At 33.2% G+C, this 22,624-nt stretch overlaps 1 protein-coding gene across 3 annotated transcripts in view; it reads left to right on the top strand.

Annotated features, from left to right (window-relative positions):
* Nucleotides 1-22,624, top strand: part of LOC111060715 (rhomboid-related protein 2) — a 177,026-nt gene that overhangs the window by 10,112 nt on the left and 144,290 nt on the right. Inside the window, exon 1 of one of the 3 annotated variants that reach the window (XM_039441592.1) lies at nucleotides 15,279-15,390. The exons of the other annotated variants lie outside the window; for them this stretch is intronic. Coding sequence (XP_039297526.1) covers nucleotides 15,294-15,390 — 97 coding nt within the window. The 5' untranslated portion in view covers nucleotides 15,279-15,293. Of the gene's footprint in view, nucleotides 1-15,278; nucleotides 15,391-22,624 lie in introns of those variants that run through there. 3 annotated transcript variants of the gene reach the window in all.

Raw genomic sequence — 22,624 nt, 5'->3', positions numbered from 1 at the left:
TTATAAATTGTTGTGGTATTGATTGTTGTCATGGATCTCATGGAAGTGAGAACTTCAAGAGGGAAAATGGGGCTCCTTCATAACTCATTTATCTCCGTGAATCTAACACTTTGAGTTGCGGGAATCTTTCATGGCGTTGTACTAATAAAAATTGTTCTGTAACCTTGACGACTAAACCAAATAAATCTACACTAGTATAAATGAGGGGGGATTCTCATAACCATCCAATTAATATGATCAGCATATCCTTTGTGAGTGGACGGAATGATGGTAATAATAATGATGATGATGATGATGATGATTTTATTCAGTGCACAAATCTGGATCTAGATTCTGAAAATTCTCAACCTGAGAGACTAAGTAGTGATAATGATTCAAGTGCGCCGCCCATCAAATGACGTCATTCAATCTGAAACCAGCCTGGGGTAGTTCACCAAACAACCGCCGCTCTAGCACTAGCGCTAGCTGGCAACTCCGAGTTCACCAACCTTCCGCCACACGCTAACTGGCGCTACAGTAGCGTCAACTCGAGGTCATTCAGCCATCGCCGTATCTAGAAATAGATCCTATGTTGCCACATTGAAGCAGCTGTCGCGGTGTTGCCGGTGTTGCCTCTGTCTCCTAAACAGAGTTTCTACATTTCTTGCAGGCTGGCCAGTATTCACAACTCCAAGCATACCCAGCTCCATAGTAGAGATTATGATGAAGGGACTGGGGAAGGTTAGTGAGGGTTTGAGTTACATTTTATCATACCTCAAACCATCTGAAATTATCAAAAAACGAAAATCATCCCCTATTTTATGTAAACTGCAAAATCTTGGGGTAGTTTTTTGGAATTTTTTTTTATTATTAATTTTTGTAGTAGACAGGATGCTGGAAACAGTGGAATGGACTATAAATGATTTTTCTCATTTTTGGGGTTGAAATTTAAGGATGAAAAAAATGAAATCCTTTGTTGTTGAGATATCAGAAAATTTTTTTTTGTCATTCAATTCTACTCTTTGAGAGGATTTTTTCGTTTTTTTATCATTTTATTATTAATGATTAGGGGGTGGTTAACGAAATAAGTGTAGTTTTTTTAGAATTCTCTGTTTGAGGCAATTTTTTTTGGAAATGGTAGATAGTGCTTAATAGATAAAAATTTATAATTTTTTCAATGGTTGCTGAGGGTTGAAATCGTTAGGGGTTAACCATTTTTAAAACTCTAAATATTGGAATTTCGAAAAATTCTTTTTTCCATCAAGTGTTCAAAGAGATGAAAAAACGTATTTTAATGTTTTGTTCTAAAATCATCCCCTACTGAGTTATTGGGAACTTTATTAACATTAAAAACCACCCCTAAAATGGAGTGTTTTTTTTAAAATCATTTTCTATTTTATAAGTTGAACTTGGAAATTTTTGGTGAGCTTGAACTTTTTAAGCATAACAAGATGATGAAGCATAGAAGATAATATTCAAGTATTGCATGATTATAAATTCAAAATGTAATGATATTTCTAGTATTTACTGTATATCTTGTGAATGCCACTTCCATAATAACTAGAAATTTCACAGTTTGCATAAGTATTTTATTACATAACAACATAAATTTTATTACAACATAAAAAATATATTATAATAGTGGAGAAACACATGAAATTTGAAATGTTAAATACAATTACCAAAAACTGAATATTATCGAAATGTGTTTGAAGGTTTATAGATTGCTTTTCGCTTTCAATTCACAAGGTTAATTTGAGTTGTATCCAACTATTTCAGTCAATAACGTTTTGATTGAATGAATTACGTTTTGATTGAATAACAATTACTTAGAAATTAAATAGAATTATAATTCAATAAAAACACTCCAATATGAAGTTTAAATTCAGTCTGTCAACTCTCAGATCAAACTATATAGGAATTGATAAAAAATAAACAAATTTCGAAACAAAAAAATCAACTAATAACGTAAAAAAATACTGCAGTAAAATAGCAAGATGTCAATATATTTGGTGTTTTCACTGTCATTTTATAATCTCCCACGCTTTCTACCCTTTTCACTGAGATTAAATCATATATATCACAGATATATAATGATATTTTTTCACATTATATCAACACTGGAATAAATTCAACTGTTCATATAACAAGTATTATATTATGCAAGTAAGAACACGTTACAAAAAGATTAAATGGAATAAATAAATAATAATACTAATACTGTTCAGTTTTCGGGAACTGCAGTATCAGTGTTCGAGGGAGAACAAGAAAATAGTACCGGTCATTTAGATAAGAGTTCTGGAATGTCAACAGAACCAGCCTTGAGACAGCTCGTCACCCCCCTCTCCCATTGCAGTCTGTTTGCACAGAATGAAAAATCGAAAACGGCTCTGACGATTTTCTTCAAATTTATACGATGGATAGCTATTTATAAGCCCTATCAACTGACATGAGTCTCATTTCTGGGAAAATTGCAGGAGTTCTGTAATATTCTTGAGATAAATGGCAGCTAATAACTGAAGAAACATGTTTTTCACGATTTTCTCAAAAATGACTTGACCGATTTTTTAAAAATTCATACCCTGTATTATCAGCTCTATCAACTGGCATGAGTCTTTTTCCTGGGAAAATAATTGGGGGTCCACCCCATTTTTGAGAAATGGACTTTGTAACCTCTTTCTCGTGCATGAGGTAGGTAGGTAGAGCAGTTTATAAAAATCTGGTGTGGCGCACTCACACAACTTTCGTTGCAGTTATGAAAATTGATCACGTGACGCTAGTGTTCCCGTGAATCTCAAATCTAATATTCAAAGATTTGAGCCAGCTGGTGACTCTGGAGACACACGAGGTCTGCTATCTCTTCATAGTGAATCATAGAATCAACAGTTGGTAACAGTTTGCAATTGGATAATCACATTTTCTCGAATTTCAAGCTTGTTTTTAATTATAGGTGAAAATGTTACTGAACATTAATTGTAGAGATTCTCATGCTCAATCTTTTCCACTCGAAATTTTTTGTTTAAATTGTATATGAAGCCTGATAGTTGAGAATCTAAAATCAAACTTTGCATAGATGGGGCGGAGCTCCTGAAATTTTCACAGATATGTGGCAGTTGATAGAACTTATCGATGACTATTTAAGGTATAACTTTGATCAAAATCGTTGGAGCCGTTTTCGAGAAAATCGCGAAAAAACCTGTTTTTGACAACATTCTTGCTATTTCAGCCGCCATCTTGAATTGCATTTGATCGAAATTGTTCGTGTCGGATCCTTATATTGTAAGGACCTTACGTTCCAAATTTCAAGTCATTCCGTTAATTGGGAGATGAGATATCGTGTACACAGACGCACATACACTCATACACACACACACACTCATATATACACAAACACACACACACATACAGACCAATACCCAAAAACCACTTTTTTGTACTCAGGGGACCTTGAAACGTATAGAAATTTAGAAATTGGGGTACCTTAATTTTTTTCGGAAAGCAATACTTTCCTTACGTATGGTAATAGGGCAAGGAAAGTAAAAAGAACACAGTCGAGATATTTCATCTGTAGAACAGCTGTTTTGACGAATTTTAAAATAATCGAATTTCGCAATTTACACAAAGGGATAATCTGGTGTGGTACACTCACACAACTTTCCTTGCTCATATTTGAAACTACGATCAGACTTCTGTATATGTGTACATATAATTGTTTTCAGAGTACTTTTTCCTTTGTGTAAATTGTGAAATTCGATGATTTTTTTTAGTCATCATTTTTTCAAAGTCGTCAAAACAGCTGTTCTACAGATGAAATATCTCGACTATGTGTTCTTTTTATGAACTGCGCTACCTACATCATGCACGAGAAGGAGGTTACTAAGTTCATTTCCCAAGGATGGGGTGGACCCCCCATTTGTTTCCCAGAAAGGAGACTCATGCCAGTTGATAGAGCTGATAAATAACTATACAGGATATGAATTTGAAAAAAATCGGTCAAGTTATTTTTGAGAAAATCGTGAAAAACATGGTTTTTTAGTAATTATCAGCCATTTTTCTCAAGAATATTACGGAGCTCCTGCAATTTTCCCAGGAAAAAAACTCATGTCATTTGATAGGGCTTATGAATGAATGAAATCATGATCCATGGTTTAAATTTGAAGAAAATCGTTGAAGCCGGTTTTGAGAAAACCATGAAAAACATGGTTTTTTGATCATTATCCACCATTTTTCTCAAGAATATTACGGAGCTCATTGAATTTTCCCAGAAATGAGACTCATGCCAGTTGATAGTGCTTATGAATATCCATGGTATGAATTTGAAGAAAATCGTTAGAGCCGTTTTCGAGAAAACGGTGAAAAACATGGATTTTTAGTCATTATCCGCCATTTTTCTCAAGAATATTACGGAGTTCCTGAAATTTTCCCAGAAATGAGACTCATGCCAGTTGATAGGGCTTATGAATAGCTATCCATGGTATAAATTTGAAGGAAATCGTTAAAGCCGTTTTCGAGAAAACCGTGAAAAACATGGATTTTTAGTCATTATCCGCCATTTTTCTCAAGAATATTACGGAGCTCCTGAAATTTTCCCAGAAATGAGACTCATGCCAGTTGATAGGGCTTATAAATAGCTGTCCATAGTATAAATTTGAAGAAAATCGTTAGAGCCGTTTTTGAGAAAAACGTGAAAAACATGTTTTTTTAGTAATTATCCGCCATTTTTTCCGCCATCTTGAATTGGATTTTATTGAATTTCTTATTGTCGGATCCTCATGGTATAAGGACCTCAAGTTTAAAATTTCAAGTCAATCGGTTGATTATGAATGGAGTTATCGTGTTCACAGACATACACACAAACACACACACACATACACACACACACACACACACACACACACACATACACACACACAGACCAACACACAAAAATCATTTTTTTGGACTCAGGAGACCTTGAAACGTATAGAAAACATGAAATTAGGGTACCTTAATTTTTTTTGGAAAGCAATACTTTCCTTACCTATGGTAATAGGGCAAGGAAAGTAAAAAGTACTTTGAAAACAATGATTATATAGTAGTCTGATCGTAGTTTCAAATATGTTGCCGCCAATCGTCATTATGTTATTCCCCTAAATTATTCTCATTTACGAATGAGGCTTACAGTTCAATGAGCAAGGAATGTTGTGAGTGTACCACACCAGATTTTTTAACGTTTATGTTCGTCAATGTCGAGACATTTCGAGCAGAAAACATGAAATTTTCGACATGCTGGGAAACTTTTTTGTTTCAAAAGATAAATGGGTGGTGAAAGCGAGAAAGTTTCTCAGAAATAATTGAAATTATTTCTTCAATTGTCAAACGTACTCGGAACAACGTATTTTGGCCTCTCAGGAGTTTCAAAGTCAAGGATAGCGGCTGAATGGTATGCCACCATAGGTTGGGATCATCAATCATCCCATCAATAGCTGGGATCAACAAAAACAAAATACAGAACAATTGAAAAATTCAGCAACTGCAAGCCACATGATTATAATATAGTGAAAATGACAACCTCGCCTCGAATAATCCAAGCAGTGTTTCATTACAGCCTTTCTAGAGGCAATCAGCTGCTTATGTTTGAAATAATTCAGTCAAATATCTCCAGGGGTGCCTATCCCCCCCCCAACGTCTATTACGACAACCCCCCCCCACCCGAATGAGCTCAAGATCCCCCCCTTATTTTTGGGTCTTCCTGTTGAACAAATGAGAGTGGGATGTGGGACTATTGAATGACAAGTAAGCTGAATGTTGGGGCTGTAGGCCTATGCCTCACAAACTACAACTTTAGAAGTCCTAAATACGAAATATTGTAGCTTCAAGTACATACCGTCGACTTGGGGTGACTTTGCCCCACCTTGAAGAAAAATATTCAGATTAGTTTATCTCCGATCTCTGTTATTCGAAATTGATGTTCAACATTGATACCCGTAGCCCTAATAATTATCGAGGATCTACAATTGATATCTTGTCGAATCTCGATATACAGGGTGATTCTTAATTATGGTAAAATAATTTAATACGTGATAGTAGAGGTAAAAATAAGAAAAAAAGTTATTATAAACATAAACGCTTCATTAGCTGTATAGCTCACAGGGTGAAAGATTTCGCCCGGAATTAAGTTCCGGGGGATATGTTTATAAGAACTTTTTTTTCTTATTTTTACCTCTACTATTACGTATCAAATTATTTTACCATAATTAAGAATCACACTGTATCAGTTGGATTATTGACATAGAACCTAACTTCTTCATCTTGTGATTTTGTTGTCAGAGAACTTCATGTTAGAAAACTTATTTCTAAAAGACTTATGATATCGGCGAGTACATATTATATTGGCCTTTTTATTGTATTACAATTGGTATATCCATAATATCCATAGTTCAAATGGTTAGGATTCTGTTCTAGTTGAAAACAACGAGGTCATTTTTAGTTTAACTTGGGGTGACTTTGTCCCAGTATAAAAATTGTGATATGCAGGATATGATGCAAATACAATTCAAAATATGATAAATATAATGTATTCTACCTAATAAAACAAAATATTCACCTTGCTTAAAATTAATACGTTCACAATATTCATTTTCTACTGATTCTGCAGTTGGAGCCATCTTGCCATAAGATTTTTAGGCAGCAGAAACTGAAATATTTTTCAATAAATAATTTGTGATTTATTGAAGTGGATTTCATTTGTTTTTAATGTCATTGTTCATTTCAAAGGTTAACAGTTTCACTTTGTCTAACTCATGAAAATTAACTTTTTCCATATATTTTTTAAAGTGAGAAAAAGTCACCCCATCCCCTGGTTGACATTGTCTCTTATTTTCAAAAAAATATATCTTTGTTAAAGTTAAGAAAAATACTAACTTTTTATAATGTAAAATACTCTTCAAACATTGCAGAGTGCAATAAAAAATATTAAAAAGAGATTTGTTGCAACTTAAGTATTGATTGCAAGCTGTTTGAAATTTTAACTCCCCAAAATTGGGACAAAGTCAGCCCGGTTTACTGATACCTTATTTTCCCAACTGTTTACTGTTATTCTCACTGTAGCTGGCTTCTGATTAGAATCCCTCTTGGACCCGGTGCTGGAAGGTGAGGAGACTGCTTGCTACTTGCAAGGATCCTGTAGCTCGAATAGTCTTTTTCCTGGCCAGTTATAACACTAGGGGACGGTTTCCGAACTCGGGATTTAGCTAAGTCCTAGACTTTAAACAGCTGGAGTCAGAAAATTGGCTTTCCAAAACGAGGCGTAGTCACAGTCATTGTGATAGTCATGTTTGAATTAAATTTCGAAAAAACTAGAAAATTGAACACAAAATAAAATAAAGAGAAAATAGTGTAAAGTTTCAGCTATTTTGAATTATTTAGCAATGTCTAATTTCCTCAAGAAAAAACGTTTCCAATTATAGAAATGAGAAAATAAAAACTAGGAGTACTGTTATAAAAGCTGCCACTACGCCCCGTTTTGGAAATAGTCCGGGCGCAAATGTCATTCTGTGGTCATTTTTGGGTAACAGCCATGGAAGATGTCTCAATTTCTTCGTTAGGTCTAGCAGAATAAGGATCGTTATTGACTCACCCATTTTCATCATTTTTGAGCATATAACAGGATAAAATTGTAAGTGGATAGGAAAAACAATAATTGTGATGATTTATCATTATTAAAAACATTTAAACTGACAGCTGGATTATTAATTGCAATACTTATTACCCAAAGTAGGAAGACAGTTGATCTACTGTCTACTGACTTTGCTTATTATCTACACGGCAAAGCCCCCTGCCTATTGTGAAAAGTGAGTAAAAAAAGAATAATTTACAAAGAATACTAATTTTATTTAAAGAATGTGCTGTACCTAAAAATTGGAATAAAAACTATAACGCTGTAAATGAAATAAGCTAATTGAAGACCTCAGAATCAAGATTTGAACCTCAGATTTGGTACATTTTGGAAAATAATATCATCTTCTTCCCCACAGCTCATTACCTCAACATCATCAATTTTTTTTTTGCTTGCATCTTCCGTAATGCCTACCTCTTTCTGCTTTCGCCACTCATGCAACCTTCCACCACCCTTATTTTTAGGCTTTTAGGCTTTTTACGTAACAGGCGTTTTTTGTTCCCTATTATTACAAACTGCACTTAAATTCGAAAAATAAGAACACACTGCTGAACAATAAAACTAAACAAAGTTTAAACACTAAAGATTCAACAAAGACAAACATAGATGTCAAGACGTAAGATCAAAGAATTGGCTTTTATTTGGGTGCTTGGAGCTGCTTCCAGTCCTGGTCTTAACAGAAAGCAATAGTACCAAAACTATCAACTCTACACCAACTGTCCAATTAAATTGAAATAAATTTCATCATATATAAGAAATTTCACAGCTATCAAATATATAATAAATTTGCAATAAAAATTAAAATTGAAATTAAAATTGAAAAAAAAATAAATTTAATACCAATTCAATTCTATAATTCCATTTTCTAATTTTATTCTAATTCATTTCGGATTTCTAATTTTAAATCTCCTCTTTTCTATCAATTCATAATCTACACCTTTCCTTATCCATAACCCACTCAAATTTGAAATCTCACGCTTGAAATAACCCATCATGGCCCACCAACTAATCCCATAATGCTCCTTCAATCAGTGCGCCTCCGTTCGTCTGTGCTCTATGGTCTACACAACATCTCTACCGCATCTCTGTGGTCACGACCGTTGAGAAGATTAGAATGTTCAAATCTGCACCACTTCACTTCCTGGTTGATTGACAAAGGGGGCCCAGCTCCTCCAAAACAAACACTAATCCAACCACAAAAAATTCCCAAATCCCACAAACTCCAAAGCTCTGTTCTACCTACTTCCCTGGAATCGAAAACCTCAAGCCTGTCTTTGAAGATCTGTTCCATGTCATCTCCTCCAATCCCTCTACCAAACACTTCTTCTTGAATCCGCGGACACACGGCTTAGATACAGAGGTAGAGTAAACTCTATTTCCATCATACAAGGGAGATAGGAATGTTATAATTTTACACCATACTATCAGTGCTTTATTCATCAAAGACTCTGCTCTAGTTGTAGTGCACATAGTGTGAAACATTTCGGAAAAATATTCTTTGTAGAATTCTCCATACTGCTATTACTCAGCAAGAACTATGGAACAGTTCATCAACTGACATTATAGAATATCAATGCAATGAAAAAGTTACTGCTGTTTGAAATGCTCCTGGATGGTTTGAAATCTATTTTTCCCACAGTTACCTTGGAAAGTGGCCATTGCTGCACTGATTACAGAACGCAAAGAATCACTTTTCCGCTCTAGTGCGGGAATAGTATATTTTGCACCTAGGGCCGAAAATGAGACTTTTCCGGCTCAAAAATCGGTTTTCAGGTCCGAGGCCATAGGCCGAGGACTAGAAAAGATTGAGAGCCGGAAAAACATTTTTGCCCATGGTGAGAACGTTATTTTTCGCCATGCAGAAAAATAAACAATATAAATATGAGAATAATTGTTTATTTGACACTTCCAAAAGCAAAACAGGAAGGTCATAGCTCTAGCAAATCTGAGGTAATCTGAATATCAGGAAATTGTCCAAGTATTTTTATTTTTATTCTGATTTGTCTAAATAACCTAAAAGATTATGTTCAATTATGTAAGAGGTTGAGTTTATACTTTTTATTCTTCCAAATGACAATAAGATGATATTATAAATGTTTCAATTCTTGAATAAAGAACACAAATAATGAAAAGTTTTTTGATCAGCTGTTTTAGCACACTTGAAATTTGGCCGATCTGAATGTCAACGTCAACAATGCTTGTTGTCATTGACTTTGGAAGTTTAGGTTAAAAGTTCTATCCTACTCTGAAAATCGAATTTGAATAGTTTATAATATATTTCTTATCTGTATTTTATTCATCCAAATAAAATGATAGTATCTTATTGCAGAATATTTATCCAATTCTAGAAGCATAAACTGATTCTGTTTCAGAAACCATTTTGTAAACACGTTCACATCAAATCAGAATTAGCTGACTTCAAGGTTATTTTACAGCCCTAGGGCCGTAAAACTTTTACCGGCCTGGTCAGAAAACAATCATTTTCGGCCTCCATATGACACATGAAAACCAGCTCATTACATCCAAGTGGGGCGAAAAATTTTTTTCTGCACTCCAGATTTGCAACATGGCAATGCAAAATAGTTGGTGGGTTATATGGAGGATTAGTGCACGAAAACAAAAATTAAGTTGGTAACAATGACTGGTATATCTCACTGCACGTTATAATAATATCAAGGACACCAAGTTCGAGGACAGCTACCACATCAGTGACAGCCGCCCTGCCATTCAAACACTACTACTGCATTCTATTTTATTTATTAATAATAAAATTACACACAAAAAAATTTGATGGATTTCAGGGATTTTTTTCCCATAATTACTCACTTTTCATATTCAATGGTAACTGTAGGAAAAATTTAATGTGAAATACGTGCGCAAAGTTCCTCTGCTGCACTCAAGAAACCATTCCGCCCTCGCCTACGTAATAGTATATTTCGCACCTAGGGCCGAAAATGAGACTTTTCCGGCTCGAAATTGGTTTTCAAGTCAGAGGCCATAGGCCAAGGACTAGAAAAGATTGAGAGCCAGAAATACATTTTTGCCCATGGTGCGAACACTATTTTTTGCCACACAGAAAAATAAAACAATAAATATATATATATATATATATATATATATATATATATATATATATATAAATAATATTGTTTATTAGGCACTTCCAAAAGCAGAAGTGGAAGGTGATAGCTCTAGTAAATCTGAGGTAATCTGAATATCAGGAGATTGTCCAAGTATTTTTAATTTTTATTATAATTGGTCTAAATAACCTAAGAGATTATGTTTTAATGTGGGAGGTTAACTTTATACTTTTTTATTCTTTCAAATGACAATAAGATGATATTATTATAAATATTTTAATTCCTGAATCGCTGTTTTAGCATACTTGAAATTTGGCCAATCTGAATGTCAACATCAACAATGCTTGTTGTCATCGACTGTGGAAGTTTAGGTTAGAAGTTCTATCCTACAAATCCTGAAAATCGAATTTGAATAGTTGATAATATATCCTATCTGTATTTCATTCATCCAAATAAAATGATGGTATCCTATTGAAGAATACTTTATTCAATTCTAGAAGCATAAACTGATTCCGTTTCATAAACTATTTTGTAAACATGTTCACATCAAATCAGAATCAGCTGACTTCAAGGTTATTTTACAGTCCTAGGGCCGTAAAAATTTTACCGGCCTGGTCAGAAAACAATCACTTTCGGCCTCCATATGACCCACGAAAACCAGCTCATTACATCCAAGTGGGGCGAAAACGTTTCTTTCGGTGCAGCAAACTGTCACTTTGTGCACTAGTTGTACAAATAACTATTTCTCCCCACTTGGATGTAATGATCTGGTTTACGTGCATCATATGGAGGCCGAAAATGATTGTTTTCTGACCAGGCCATTAAATTTTTTCGCCACACTTGGATGTAATGAGCTGGTTTATGTGCGTCATATGGAGGCCGAAAGTGATTGTTTTCTGACCAGGCCGGTAAAACTTTATGGCCCTAGGGCTGTAAAATGACCTTGAATAACAGCTGATCATGTCTGATCTCACAAAAATCATAGAGAGATAATCTCATAACAACTGTAATAATCTATATAATTATGTATCGTGAATCGCAGTATTATGTCTATAATATATTTTATAAATTACTGTTTCATAATTTAATATTTATTATTGTGTTTTTGGTATCAAACAATAGAATATGATGATATCTCCATAGCCTCAACAATATAATGTTGGCTGCATTGTCCATTGCCAGAAAGGTACATATTGCAAGTATTTAAAAGTGAAGAATCGAATTTGAAATCAAAGTACAATAATTGTATCAATATTTAAAAGTGAGGTAGAGTAATAATTGTTCCTTTCTTATTATCGAATTCCACTTCTTAATGCAATACAATCAACAATAATAATAAGAAAATACAGCAGAGATCTGAAGTTTAAGGTAAGCCTACTGGCGAAACTCAGCCTTGACTGAAAAATTCCTAGTAATTTTTCCGTAATTCATTATTAAAACTTTTAGATAATTTTTCTTCAATATTAAACCATATAGAGAAAACATTAGGTCTACTCAAGATTGAATCTTCGAATGTTTTCTCTATGATTTAACTATTTTTAGAGCAATATTTTGTTGTGAAAATGCTGGCAAACCAGCTTCAAATTTGCCGCTATACACTATATTATAGTAGCCTACATACATTACCTGACTTAATTCAGAGTGAACATTTTATTGTGAGACAGATAATAATATTAATTTTAATAATATATAAGTCATGAGCCAAAGTCTGTTGTACACTTTTTAGGAGTGAAGTAAACTTTTTTAGAAGTCTAGTTTACAGTACAGTAAAGTACAGTAATTATGTGTATGCTAAGTGTTATCAGTCAGGCCCCTATATTTAACAATATGCAATGGCCGAGAGCGTAAAGGCGTAATACATCAGAACTCAAACTCAAAAGTCAATGACTTTTTTTTTTGTCAATGAATTTCGACTTTTATTACCTATTTTTTATATTAGTTACTGTAATTCAAATTTCAATCAATTTTTTAGACATATTTTGAGACAAAACTGTGAAATATGCAATTATATTAATTTTTTTCAATTAAATATAATTTTTTTAATATTAATTATATTAATTAATATTAGCTCGCGCCTAATTAATAGTATAAAAATATGGTCACTATTGTAAATTATTAATTAGTAATATTGAAATTAATTGACAGTAAAAGTTGTCATAACCAAGATTCAAACTATCAAAATAGGCTGTTTGAATTTTATTTATTTTTCAATTTCTTATATATTGGGAAGTTTTTTTTTGGTGTGGCGAAAAATAGCGTTCGCACCATTGGAAAAACTGTATTTCCGGCTCTCAATCTTTTCTAGTCCTCGGCCTATGGCCTCGGACTTAAAAACCGATTTCGAGCCGGAAATATCTCATTTTCGGCCCTAGGTGCGAAATATACTATAACGGCCCTAGGGCTGTAAAATAACCTTGAAGTCAGCTGATTCTGATTTGATGTGAACGTGTTTACAAAATAGTTTATGAGACGGAATCAGTTTATGCTTCTAGAATTGAATAAAGTATTTTGCAATAAGATACTATCATTTTATTTGCATGAATGAAATACAAATAAGATATTATAAACTATTCAAATTCAATTTTCAGAGTATAATAGAATCTAACCTCAAACCTCATAGTACTTGGTTTATCACGAAACATGGTGAATAATTTTGGAACTACTTGGGCAATCTCCATGGTGCTGAACGTTTTCACATATAATTTATGAAACAGAATCAGTTTATGCTTCTAGAATTGAATAAAGTATTCTGCAATAATATACTATCATTTTATTTGGATGAATGAAATACACATAAGATATATATTATAAACTATCCAAATTTGATTTTCAAAGTAGGATAGAACCTCTAACCTAAACTTCCCAAGTCGATGACAACAAGCATTGTTGAAGTTGACATTCAGATTGGCCAAATTTCAAGTGTGCTAAAACAGCTGATCAAAAACTTTTCATTATTTGTGTTTATTATTCAATAATTAAAACATTTATAATAATATCATCTTATTGTCATATGAAAGAATAAAAAAGTATAAACTCAACCTCCCACATAATTGAACATAATCTTTTAGGTTATTTAGACAAATCAGAATAAAAAATAAAAATACTTGGACAATTTCCTGATATTCAGATTTGCTACAGCTTTGACCTTCCACTTTTGCTTTCAGAAGTGCTTGATGAACAATTATTCTCATATATATATATATATATATTATATATATATATATATATATATATATATATATTGTATATTTTTCTGTGTGGCAAAAAATAGCATTCGCACCACAGGCAAAAATGTTTTTCCGGCTCTCAATCTTTTCTAGTCCTCGTCCTACGGCCTCGGACTTGAAAACCGATTTCGAGCCGGAAAAGTCTCATTTTCGGCCCTAGGTGCGAAATATACTATTATCTGCTTGGTACTATGTATAACAGTGGATAGCAAAGAAACTCATATATGATAACTTCAATTTCTGTTCCTCTACATCGATATTATTTGATCAAAAGTGCAGAAGACATTATCTCAACAAAACACAAATAGGCCTACATTTATGAGGATTCCAAGTTCATTATCGTAGATTATAGTAAAACTGTGAATAATGTAGTTTCTAATCAATCGGTTCATTAAATTAAAATACTGCACTAATAATATAGAAATAGAAAGTAGGAAACTCACCTTATAAATAGTGATTAAGGTAGGAGAGTATTCTACAAATTGAAATCATTAGAATTATTTGAAAATATTATTGTGAATGGAATCAATATTTTCAGATAATATTCTAACATTAATCTAACAAATCTGTAAAATATGTACATTGGTTTGAATCACATATATAGTTTTAGAATTTTTCCATTCGATGCCCATTATCAGTCTGTCAGTTACAGGTGATTGTTTAAAAGGCATTAGACTTTGTCTTTGGATCTTTGTCTTTGAGAATCAATAATGTAGTCTCAGTTCGGGCAGTTTAAACCTATATTTTCTCAATTGAATTTTTCTGGATAAAGTATCTTGGTGTTTTGTTAAAGTAAGGTCTTTTGAACATTCATCTTGTGGAAGTTTTATTTAATAAATTTTATTTATAACGTCGCGAGTGGTCATTCCAAAAGCCTGGGGTGCAGACCAAAGGACCCGAGATCTAAGGTTAGGTTTTCAGATAATAAGATTTGTTAGACTCCCCCCCCTCCATGGTTGATTACAATTTTCTCTTTCTGAGCGGTCACAGATAGCCAAGCGAGTAGCCGTCAGAGCTGTGAATATTTATATTAATATTCTCGTTTTGTAAATTATTAATAATTATCATTATTGTTTCAAGAAATAAATTGAAAGCTAGAACCTTCTGATGGTTCTGTAATTATCATCCTTTGTTTAACGTAATTGTCATCGGAAATAAATTGATTAGTATTGGTTTCAGTTAACATTGCCTCAATAACACCCACCATCCATCTAGCTCACTTTTGTAGTTCTGTGAACAGTGGAACTCGCGCAGTTATAAACCACAGCCTCCTCTAATACTGTCCATGAGAGTAAATTGTGTCCTGTCGGCGAGATATCGGTGTGAAAACGGCCAATTGCTGTATCAACAATGCTAAGCATCTATTGTAAACAACTACTATCATCAGAAGCTAATTTCCTACAAGACATACTGGTGACTGTTCAGCCCGAGATGAAAGCAGAGAGAGGTACTACATTGAGTTATTTATTGCATGAGTCATTGCTTGCAATTAATAATCCACTCGACCGCTGATTCAATCATGAATAATATTCTTTAGTCTGATTTTTATTTTACAGTAATATTAGACCATGGAGAATTTTTTTCTTTTTTATCCATGCAAAATATCAAAAAACCCTATATTTACTTCAGCTCGCAATTCAAACAGAGACAAATCTGCCAAATAACATAAATACATAAAGAGAAATGCGAAATCGTCGACTTCAATCTTGGACCTCACTTTCAATAAGATTACCTACCGATCATTATGATTCCCTGGGTTGGAGAACTCGCTCGGAAACTGTATTGCAATCTTTGAAACCCCCAACTTTTGATTATACAGAGTTGATGAAAATGATTGAAACAGCTAAATATTTCTCTTTTAAAAATAATTTGACAGAAGCTTTCATTGGGGATACTATTTTAATAGAAAAATACTCTGTCACTTCAACATCTTTGAACCTCATACGAATCAAAATTCATTTTTTATATAAGAAAGTGGCCATGTGATAGATACATGATTTCTATACAGATTTCCAAGAGAAAATGGCGAAAACCGCACACCGATATCTCAACCCGTATCAAATTTTTGATTAGTAAAAGTTGTAAATTATGTCATATTATTATCCAGCTGAAATCATGTGTCAGCGCATGAAGGAATGTCTGTGTGATAGCTAACAAATTAGCCTATGGATAAATGGAAAAACTGTAGTAATTGCATGCAATGAATTCAGCTGAATTCATCAGCTGACTAAATGATAAATCAGAAAAAAAAATCTTATGCACTTTCAAATTTCTTTTTATATCCTGAAAAAGGACAAAGGAGTGATTCAATTTCGTTGTCCAACGAACTTGACCTGTAAAAAGGTTCGAAGTACTTATTATTACATCGATATATGTTCAAAATTTGAAGCTGATTGATCAATTCTTTCTGAAGTTATTGTAGAACATACAAACAGTGAAACAGATGGACAACGATTTTGGCCTTCACTGAGTCGAAAGTAAGAACTCACTAACGCTCGTTCAATTTTAATGTAGATGATAATGTGATTCATTATACTAGTAGTTCTGTGAACAGTAGACCTCGCGCTCAGTAAGTTACATTGACCTGTTGTTATGTTTTCTCAAAAATTAATAAATAATTTATCAATTTAAAATGTCTAGAAAAAATCCTGAATAAACATAGAGCTTTCTGTCCTATCGTACCGTGACGTGTCGTCCCGGATTGTGAGTGTGAGCGCTGTTATCAGGTCTGGCTGCCGTCGATCAACCCCATCAGAGAACATTCTGTGTTGCTGTGTTGGCGAAAAATCGGTGTGTTGAAATTAACTAAATAAACTACCATAATGCTGATTCCCTTCAAACCTCATTTCTCACTTTTCATGATTTTAGAAATAAATTTCTTTTCAATAATATTTGTTGCAATCATCAGATTAAAAAGGAAAAATGTAAAAAAAAAATGTTTTCTATCAATAACTCCAAACTCTAAACTAGAATTATGGCCTCAGCTTTTGGAAAGACAAAGTTAGTAGACAACTACTAACGTCTACTGACATTGATGGAAAGATACATTTTCAAGATGTTCGATGTTTTTGAACGGGTAGTATTATAGTCCACTAGACCGCTGATTTATGATGATTATTATTCTATAGACTGATTTTTACGGTAATATTGGTGTATGAAAAAGGCTCATTTTTTCTTTCATATTATCCTTGAAATGCAAAATTTCCAAAAACTTTGTATATACGTCGACGCGCAATTTAAAAATACCTGACACATCTGTCAAATTTCATGAAAATCTATCACCGCGTTTCGCCGTAAATGTGCAACATATAAACATTTAAACATAAAGAGAAATGCCAAACCCTCACTTCGCTCGGTCAAATATAATAAAACATGAAATTATGTAATTTTTTATTACAAAAATGATTTGATAATAGTTCTTAATAACTATAATTTTTTGAACCATTGAGTTTATTATTGAGATATTAATTGATTGAAGGTGGAACAACATTATCTCAACAAATACACAAAGACTTTCGTACTTTAAGAGGATACCAACCTCATTATCGTATATTATAGTAGAACTGTGAATAATGTACCATTGAACCATTTCATAGGTTCAATTAATAAAAATAGAAATCGAAAGAAATCGGCACTTATAATATAAAAATAGAAAGTTGGAAGCCCACCGTGATTGAGGTAGGATACTATTAGGCCAGTTTCACACGGCAGAGACCTCGCTCCTGGAATATCATATTACGGAAGATCATATTTCATATTTTGCAGCTCTCCTGTACTTTCACATGGGGATCTTACGAATAAGCTGACAGATCCAACAACTATGCCGACGTTTGCTCAAACCTATGACTCATCACTTTTTCTCAAAGTCTAACTTCCTTAAAAATATAGATAGAAGATTTCTGATTTCGGATTTGGATTCAGCGACCTCAAATTCTTAAAGCGTAAGTCCCATTTTCAAAAATACCCGAAAACAAGGGAGTTATAGCTGTTTTTAATATAGCTTTCCATTATCATATGATTATATAGTACATACTAAGATAATAATACTCCTGCCTCACAAAGGGACAGGCAAAGGTTTTAAGAAGTTTTTGAACACCTGAGAAGTTTATACATAAACATTTTTAATTTTTAAAAATTCTAGTTTTCCAAAAAAATATTGAACTATGAAAAGATGAATCCAAATATGAAATCATAAATCATCTCCACTCATCACCCAATAAAATAGGAGGAAAAGGAATGTTGTACAGTAAAATTCACTGAATTTCAATTGTCATTCAACAATCCAATTTATCAGGTTCAAATCGTTGAATATCACTTTAAATTCCCAGAAATTATTGACTATTTCTTTTTACAATCAGAAAAATCTATTATGAACATACAGTATAAACATTGTGCTGATCTGAATCGATCTATGGTAATAATAGGAATTGAGAGAATAGAAAATGTCATGGCATTCCAAGTAGTGATGTCTGTGTATTAGAACTGCTGAGTTGATAATGCATACTGAAAAAAGTCATGAATAGCTCAGACCAGCCTGGCGACTTTGATGCTTTTGAAACCAGAATCTTGTTTTATTTTTATTAAAGAATGATACGGAATGAAAACCATGTATCATAGTACAAAGCTTTGTATCATGAGTAAGATTGACAATCATGGCTTGTCGATTTTAGTTGCTGACCTAAATCCGCATTCCTCAGTCGTAGAACTATGGACCAAGCGCGAGCATTTGCCTTTTATGTCATATACCGTCGACACAAACTTATGAAATTTATGAAAAGCTTGATAGCTTGAATAGTGATCTGATATTTGTTACACGTTTTTATTCTAAGACATAATATGTCTTAGACTAATTTTTAATGTTTCTTCAATCGGCAGGAAAACTTTGGTTTTTCAAAGTTATCTTACTCCCTTATTTTGGGGTATTTTCAGAAATCAAGATAAATAACCTACCAAATTTCCTACACGAATACAGTGTAAGTTGTATATAATAGCTAGAGTACTTACGTACTGTATAGTACAGTACCTGTTCGTTTTTACCGTATAATTATATGATAATAGAAAGCTTTATTAAAAACAGCCATAACTTCCTTGTTTTCGGATATTTTCGAAAACGGGACTTACGCTTTAAAGAATTTGGGGTCGCTGAATCCAAATCCGAAATCAGAAATCTTCTATCTATATTTTTAAGGAAGTTAGACTTTGAGAAAAAAGTGATGAGTCATACTTTGTGGAAACGTCGGCACAGTTGTTAGATCTTGCCTCTGCTTGCCTCGAGGGGAAAAGACGTGACAAAACGAGGTTCCTGGATAGGAGTCACCATGTGAAAGACACGATTTGACTCAATGTACTTCGACAAAAAAACGAGAACACTGTTCAGTGTTCAAGTTGCACGTCTCCTATCGTGTGAAAGAGGCCTTAAGGAAAGTGAATTCTTAAAATCCACGTGCCGTGTGTTATCGCGGGAATCACCCTCGTGAATAAAGAGATAAAAAGAAAGCGTATACCTTTTTGATAGAATCAGCATAAAAACAACAAACGTGAGCTCCCATTGTTCTATTGAAATCACATTTCGCATCATTCCATTGCTTGCTTTACACCCCCCCTTCCCACAACAGGACCACACTCCCGAAGTTCGAAACTGCAATGGTTTCGTAAAAAAACTTTATCTCTGCTCTAAATCATGATATCAACCTGACTTAGTTTTCGGCCTTTTGAGAATGAATGTCTAATAATAGTAATTAACGCCATAAAACATAATATTATTGTATATCAATTATATATCGTTGAGGAAGTTATTCCTATACAAAGCAGAAAAGTAGGGAATCTTGACCTAATAATTTTATATGTTGTCTAGTAAAAGTTTATGCTTCCGTATTTGGAGAAAAACGTTTTGCCCTTGAAAATAGATAACTGAATTCAAATTGTAAATCAGGATTCTTCCTTTCACGTTCATTGAATTAAATAACGAATAATTAGTTTTGTAATTAGTAACGTGTAAGTTCAAAAAGAAGCCGAAGATTTCAAGGAATTTATCCTCTCTCCAGAGTACAAACGGAGTGGAGACAACAGGGCTTATAGAGGATAAAATTTTCCACAAATCTTTAGCAATCATTTGGCCTATATATTCTGGAAACAATCTGCTCTTTAAAAAAACACATAAATGAATTCAATACAGGAGAAACATTTCACCAATATTCGACCAGATACACCAGATGCACACCGAAGGTACTATGTATGAGCGAGGGGTAAGGAGTTCAAAAAGAGGTAATGTGACAAAACATGATAATTATATAGGAAGAATACCATGCTAGCTTGTACGGGAGGAGAAATGAGGTGAAATTGGAGAACAAGAGAAGGAGGAGGCAGGAATCTGAAGAAGAGACATGAGTAGGAAAAGAGACGACACCGAAAAACCGAAGGGAAGAAGAAACGAGTATGGAGGAATCAGGAATCAGAAGAAGAAGAAGGATCATGAGAAAAGGAGAAGAAAGAGAAAGAGTGTGCTTCTGTAAATGAAAATTGTGAGGATTATGTAATAGGATACAACATATTAATAAGTTCTGATAAACACTCTCAATTTGTAATCTTCGAAATGTTCTAATAAGAAAATTTGAATTAATAATCAATCTGTCTTATTTAGAATGGAGTGAAAAAAATGTTGTGATGATATTGTAATATCCAATATTATTACAATAACTATAAGAAAACTGAATATCCCGCCGACTCGCCTTCACAGACGACTTTGGCCTTAAGTGAATCAAAAGTAAGAACTCGATAGTGCTCGTTCAATGAGTTTCAAAGATTTCAAATTTATTCATTTGATTTTCCAATTTCATATGGGATATGCATACTGATGCATAAACGGGACCGTTGAGAGATTTTGTGGTTTTGAAGAGTTCTCACATGTTTCTGTGAACGTCAGAAAATTCCTGTTTGTTAGGAATTCCTAACTATGATTTTTTCGGTTAACAAGAAAGAACTAAGAATACGGCCTTCCTTGACTTTATGGACTCTCCAATGATCAGTATCATTTCAATCAATGAATACAAACTCAGTGTAGTGAATTATTTTCTTAGATTTTGTCGTGATGAGAGTAAAGTTCCATAGTGTTGGAAGACTCCAGTCTCTTCCATTCATAGAACTGTAATGATATAGACCCACTTTCAGTTCTCTGCTTCCATCTCAAATTCTGAAAATTATAATAGGCTACTGCAAGAAAGAAATAGTAAATCATTGCTGCATTCCACAAATTATGTTTGTTTTGAAATATGATGATGTTTGGATTGTCTTTGCAATTGCTATAAATAAACGAAATAAAAACAGCTATGATTATTTTTATTAGCACTTGTATCTGGCCTCGATCCTAGCCCTGTAGAGTCTCGGGTCCGGGTGGAAGAGGTTGCATATCTCCCCCCCCCCAAAGTTGGGTTCATGCCGCGGACACACGGCTTAGAAACGGAGGTAGAATAAACTCTCTTTGTACAAGGCAGATAGGAATGTTATAATTTTCCATCATAAGTGTGTTTTTACTCCACTTTGATCACTTTCAGTGATTTATTTTTAAAAGACTTTTAAAAGACTGAGTTATAGTGCACATTTTGTGAAACATTTCAAGAAAATATTTTTCGTAGAATACTAAATAAATAATGCTATTACTCAGCATGAACTATAAAAATATATATTCTATGGAAACTGTGCTTGTAGCTACAAGTGACAAAGTGAGGTGTATTTGTGATTAATTCTGGTCAAGGATTTTATAATCAAATGATCACCGCAAAGAAGAAAGAAAGAAGAAAAGAGGTGAACATGAGAAGAAGGAAGCAGGATTCAGAAGAAGAGGCATAAGGAGGAAAGGAGTTGAAACTTATATAGAAAAGAGAAGAAGGATGGGGAAGAAGGGAACAAGAATCAGAAGAGGAAGTATAAAAAGAAAAGGAGAAGAAACGGAAGCGAAAATGAACAATCAGACTATATTTATTTCAAATAATGAATACAAAAAATAACACTCATTGATATGAAATCTCAAAAAATTGAGAAATACTTGTATAAATTCATGATTAAATTCCACTGCAACCTTTTATGGTATTCCATGATGAGTAGAGATATGAGATTATGATGATTGATTGATTGATTGAGTACTTTATTTATGTAGATTACAATACATACTGGCTTATACACTTATATACAATAGCTTACAATACAGCAAAATTATAGATGAATTTACATAATATAGACTAAGAAAATAATTATTGAACTGTATATGATATGAAAAAGCAATTTGTAATATAATAACTATAGATAATAATCATATTGTTATGCATCTACATAAATTGGCGGAGCTTTGGACATATCAATGTCCATTCTTCGGAAAGAATATTAAAAATATCCTCCCCACTAACTCTCTTCCAAAACGTTAATTTCGTTATTTAAACTAAGGATTTATTTATTAATGGAAATATTGTAAAAGTTTTAATCAATATGAATATTAAAGAGAAAAAAACAGAAAATTGATAAAGTGAAATAATTATATAGGTAGATAAGATCAAATAATTGATTAATAAAATGAAGTAGGCTGAAAGTAGATCAGGGTTATCTACTTTCAGTAATATACACCAGTATGCAGTGGATAATTGAAATAACATGAGTTTATATAAAATATATATATATATATATATATATAA

The sequence above is a fragment of the Nilaparvata lugens genome, chromosome X, assembly GCF_014356525.2.
Source record: "Nilaparvata lugens isolate BPH chromosome X, ASM1435652v1, whole genome shotgun sequence".
In the NCBI taxonomy this organism is placed as follows: Eukaryota; Metazoa; Arthropoda; class Insecta; order Hemiptera; family Delphacidae; genus Nilaparvata; species Nilaparvata lugens.
Note: the sequence above shows the minus strand (reverse complement) of the source record. Positions and strands in the feature narration are given on the sequence as shown.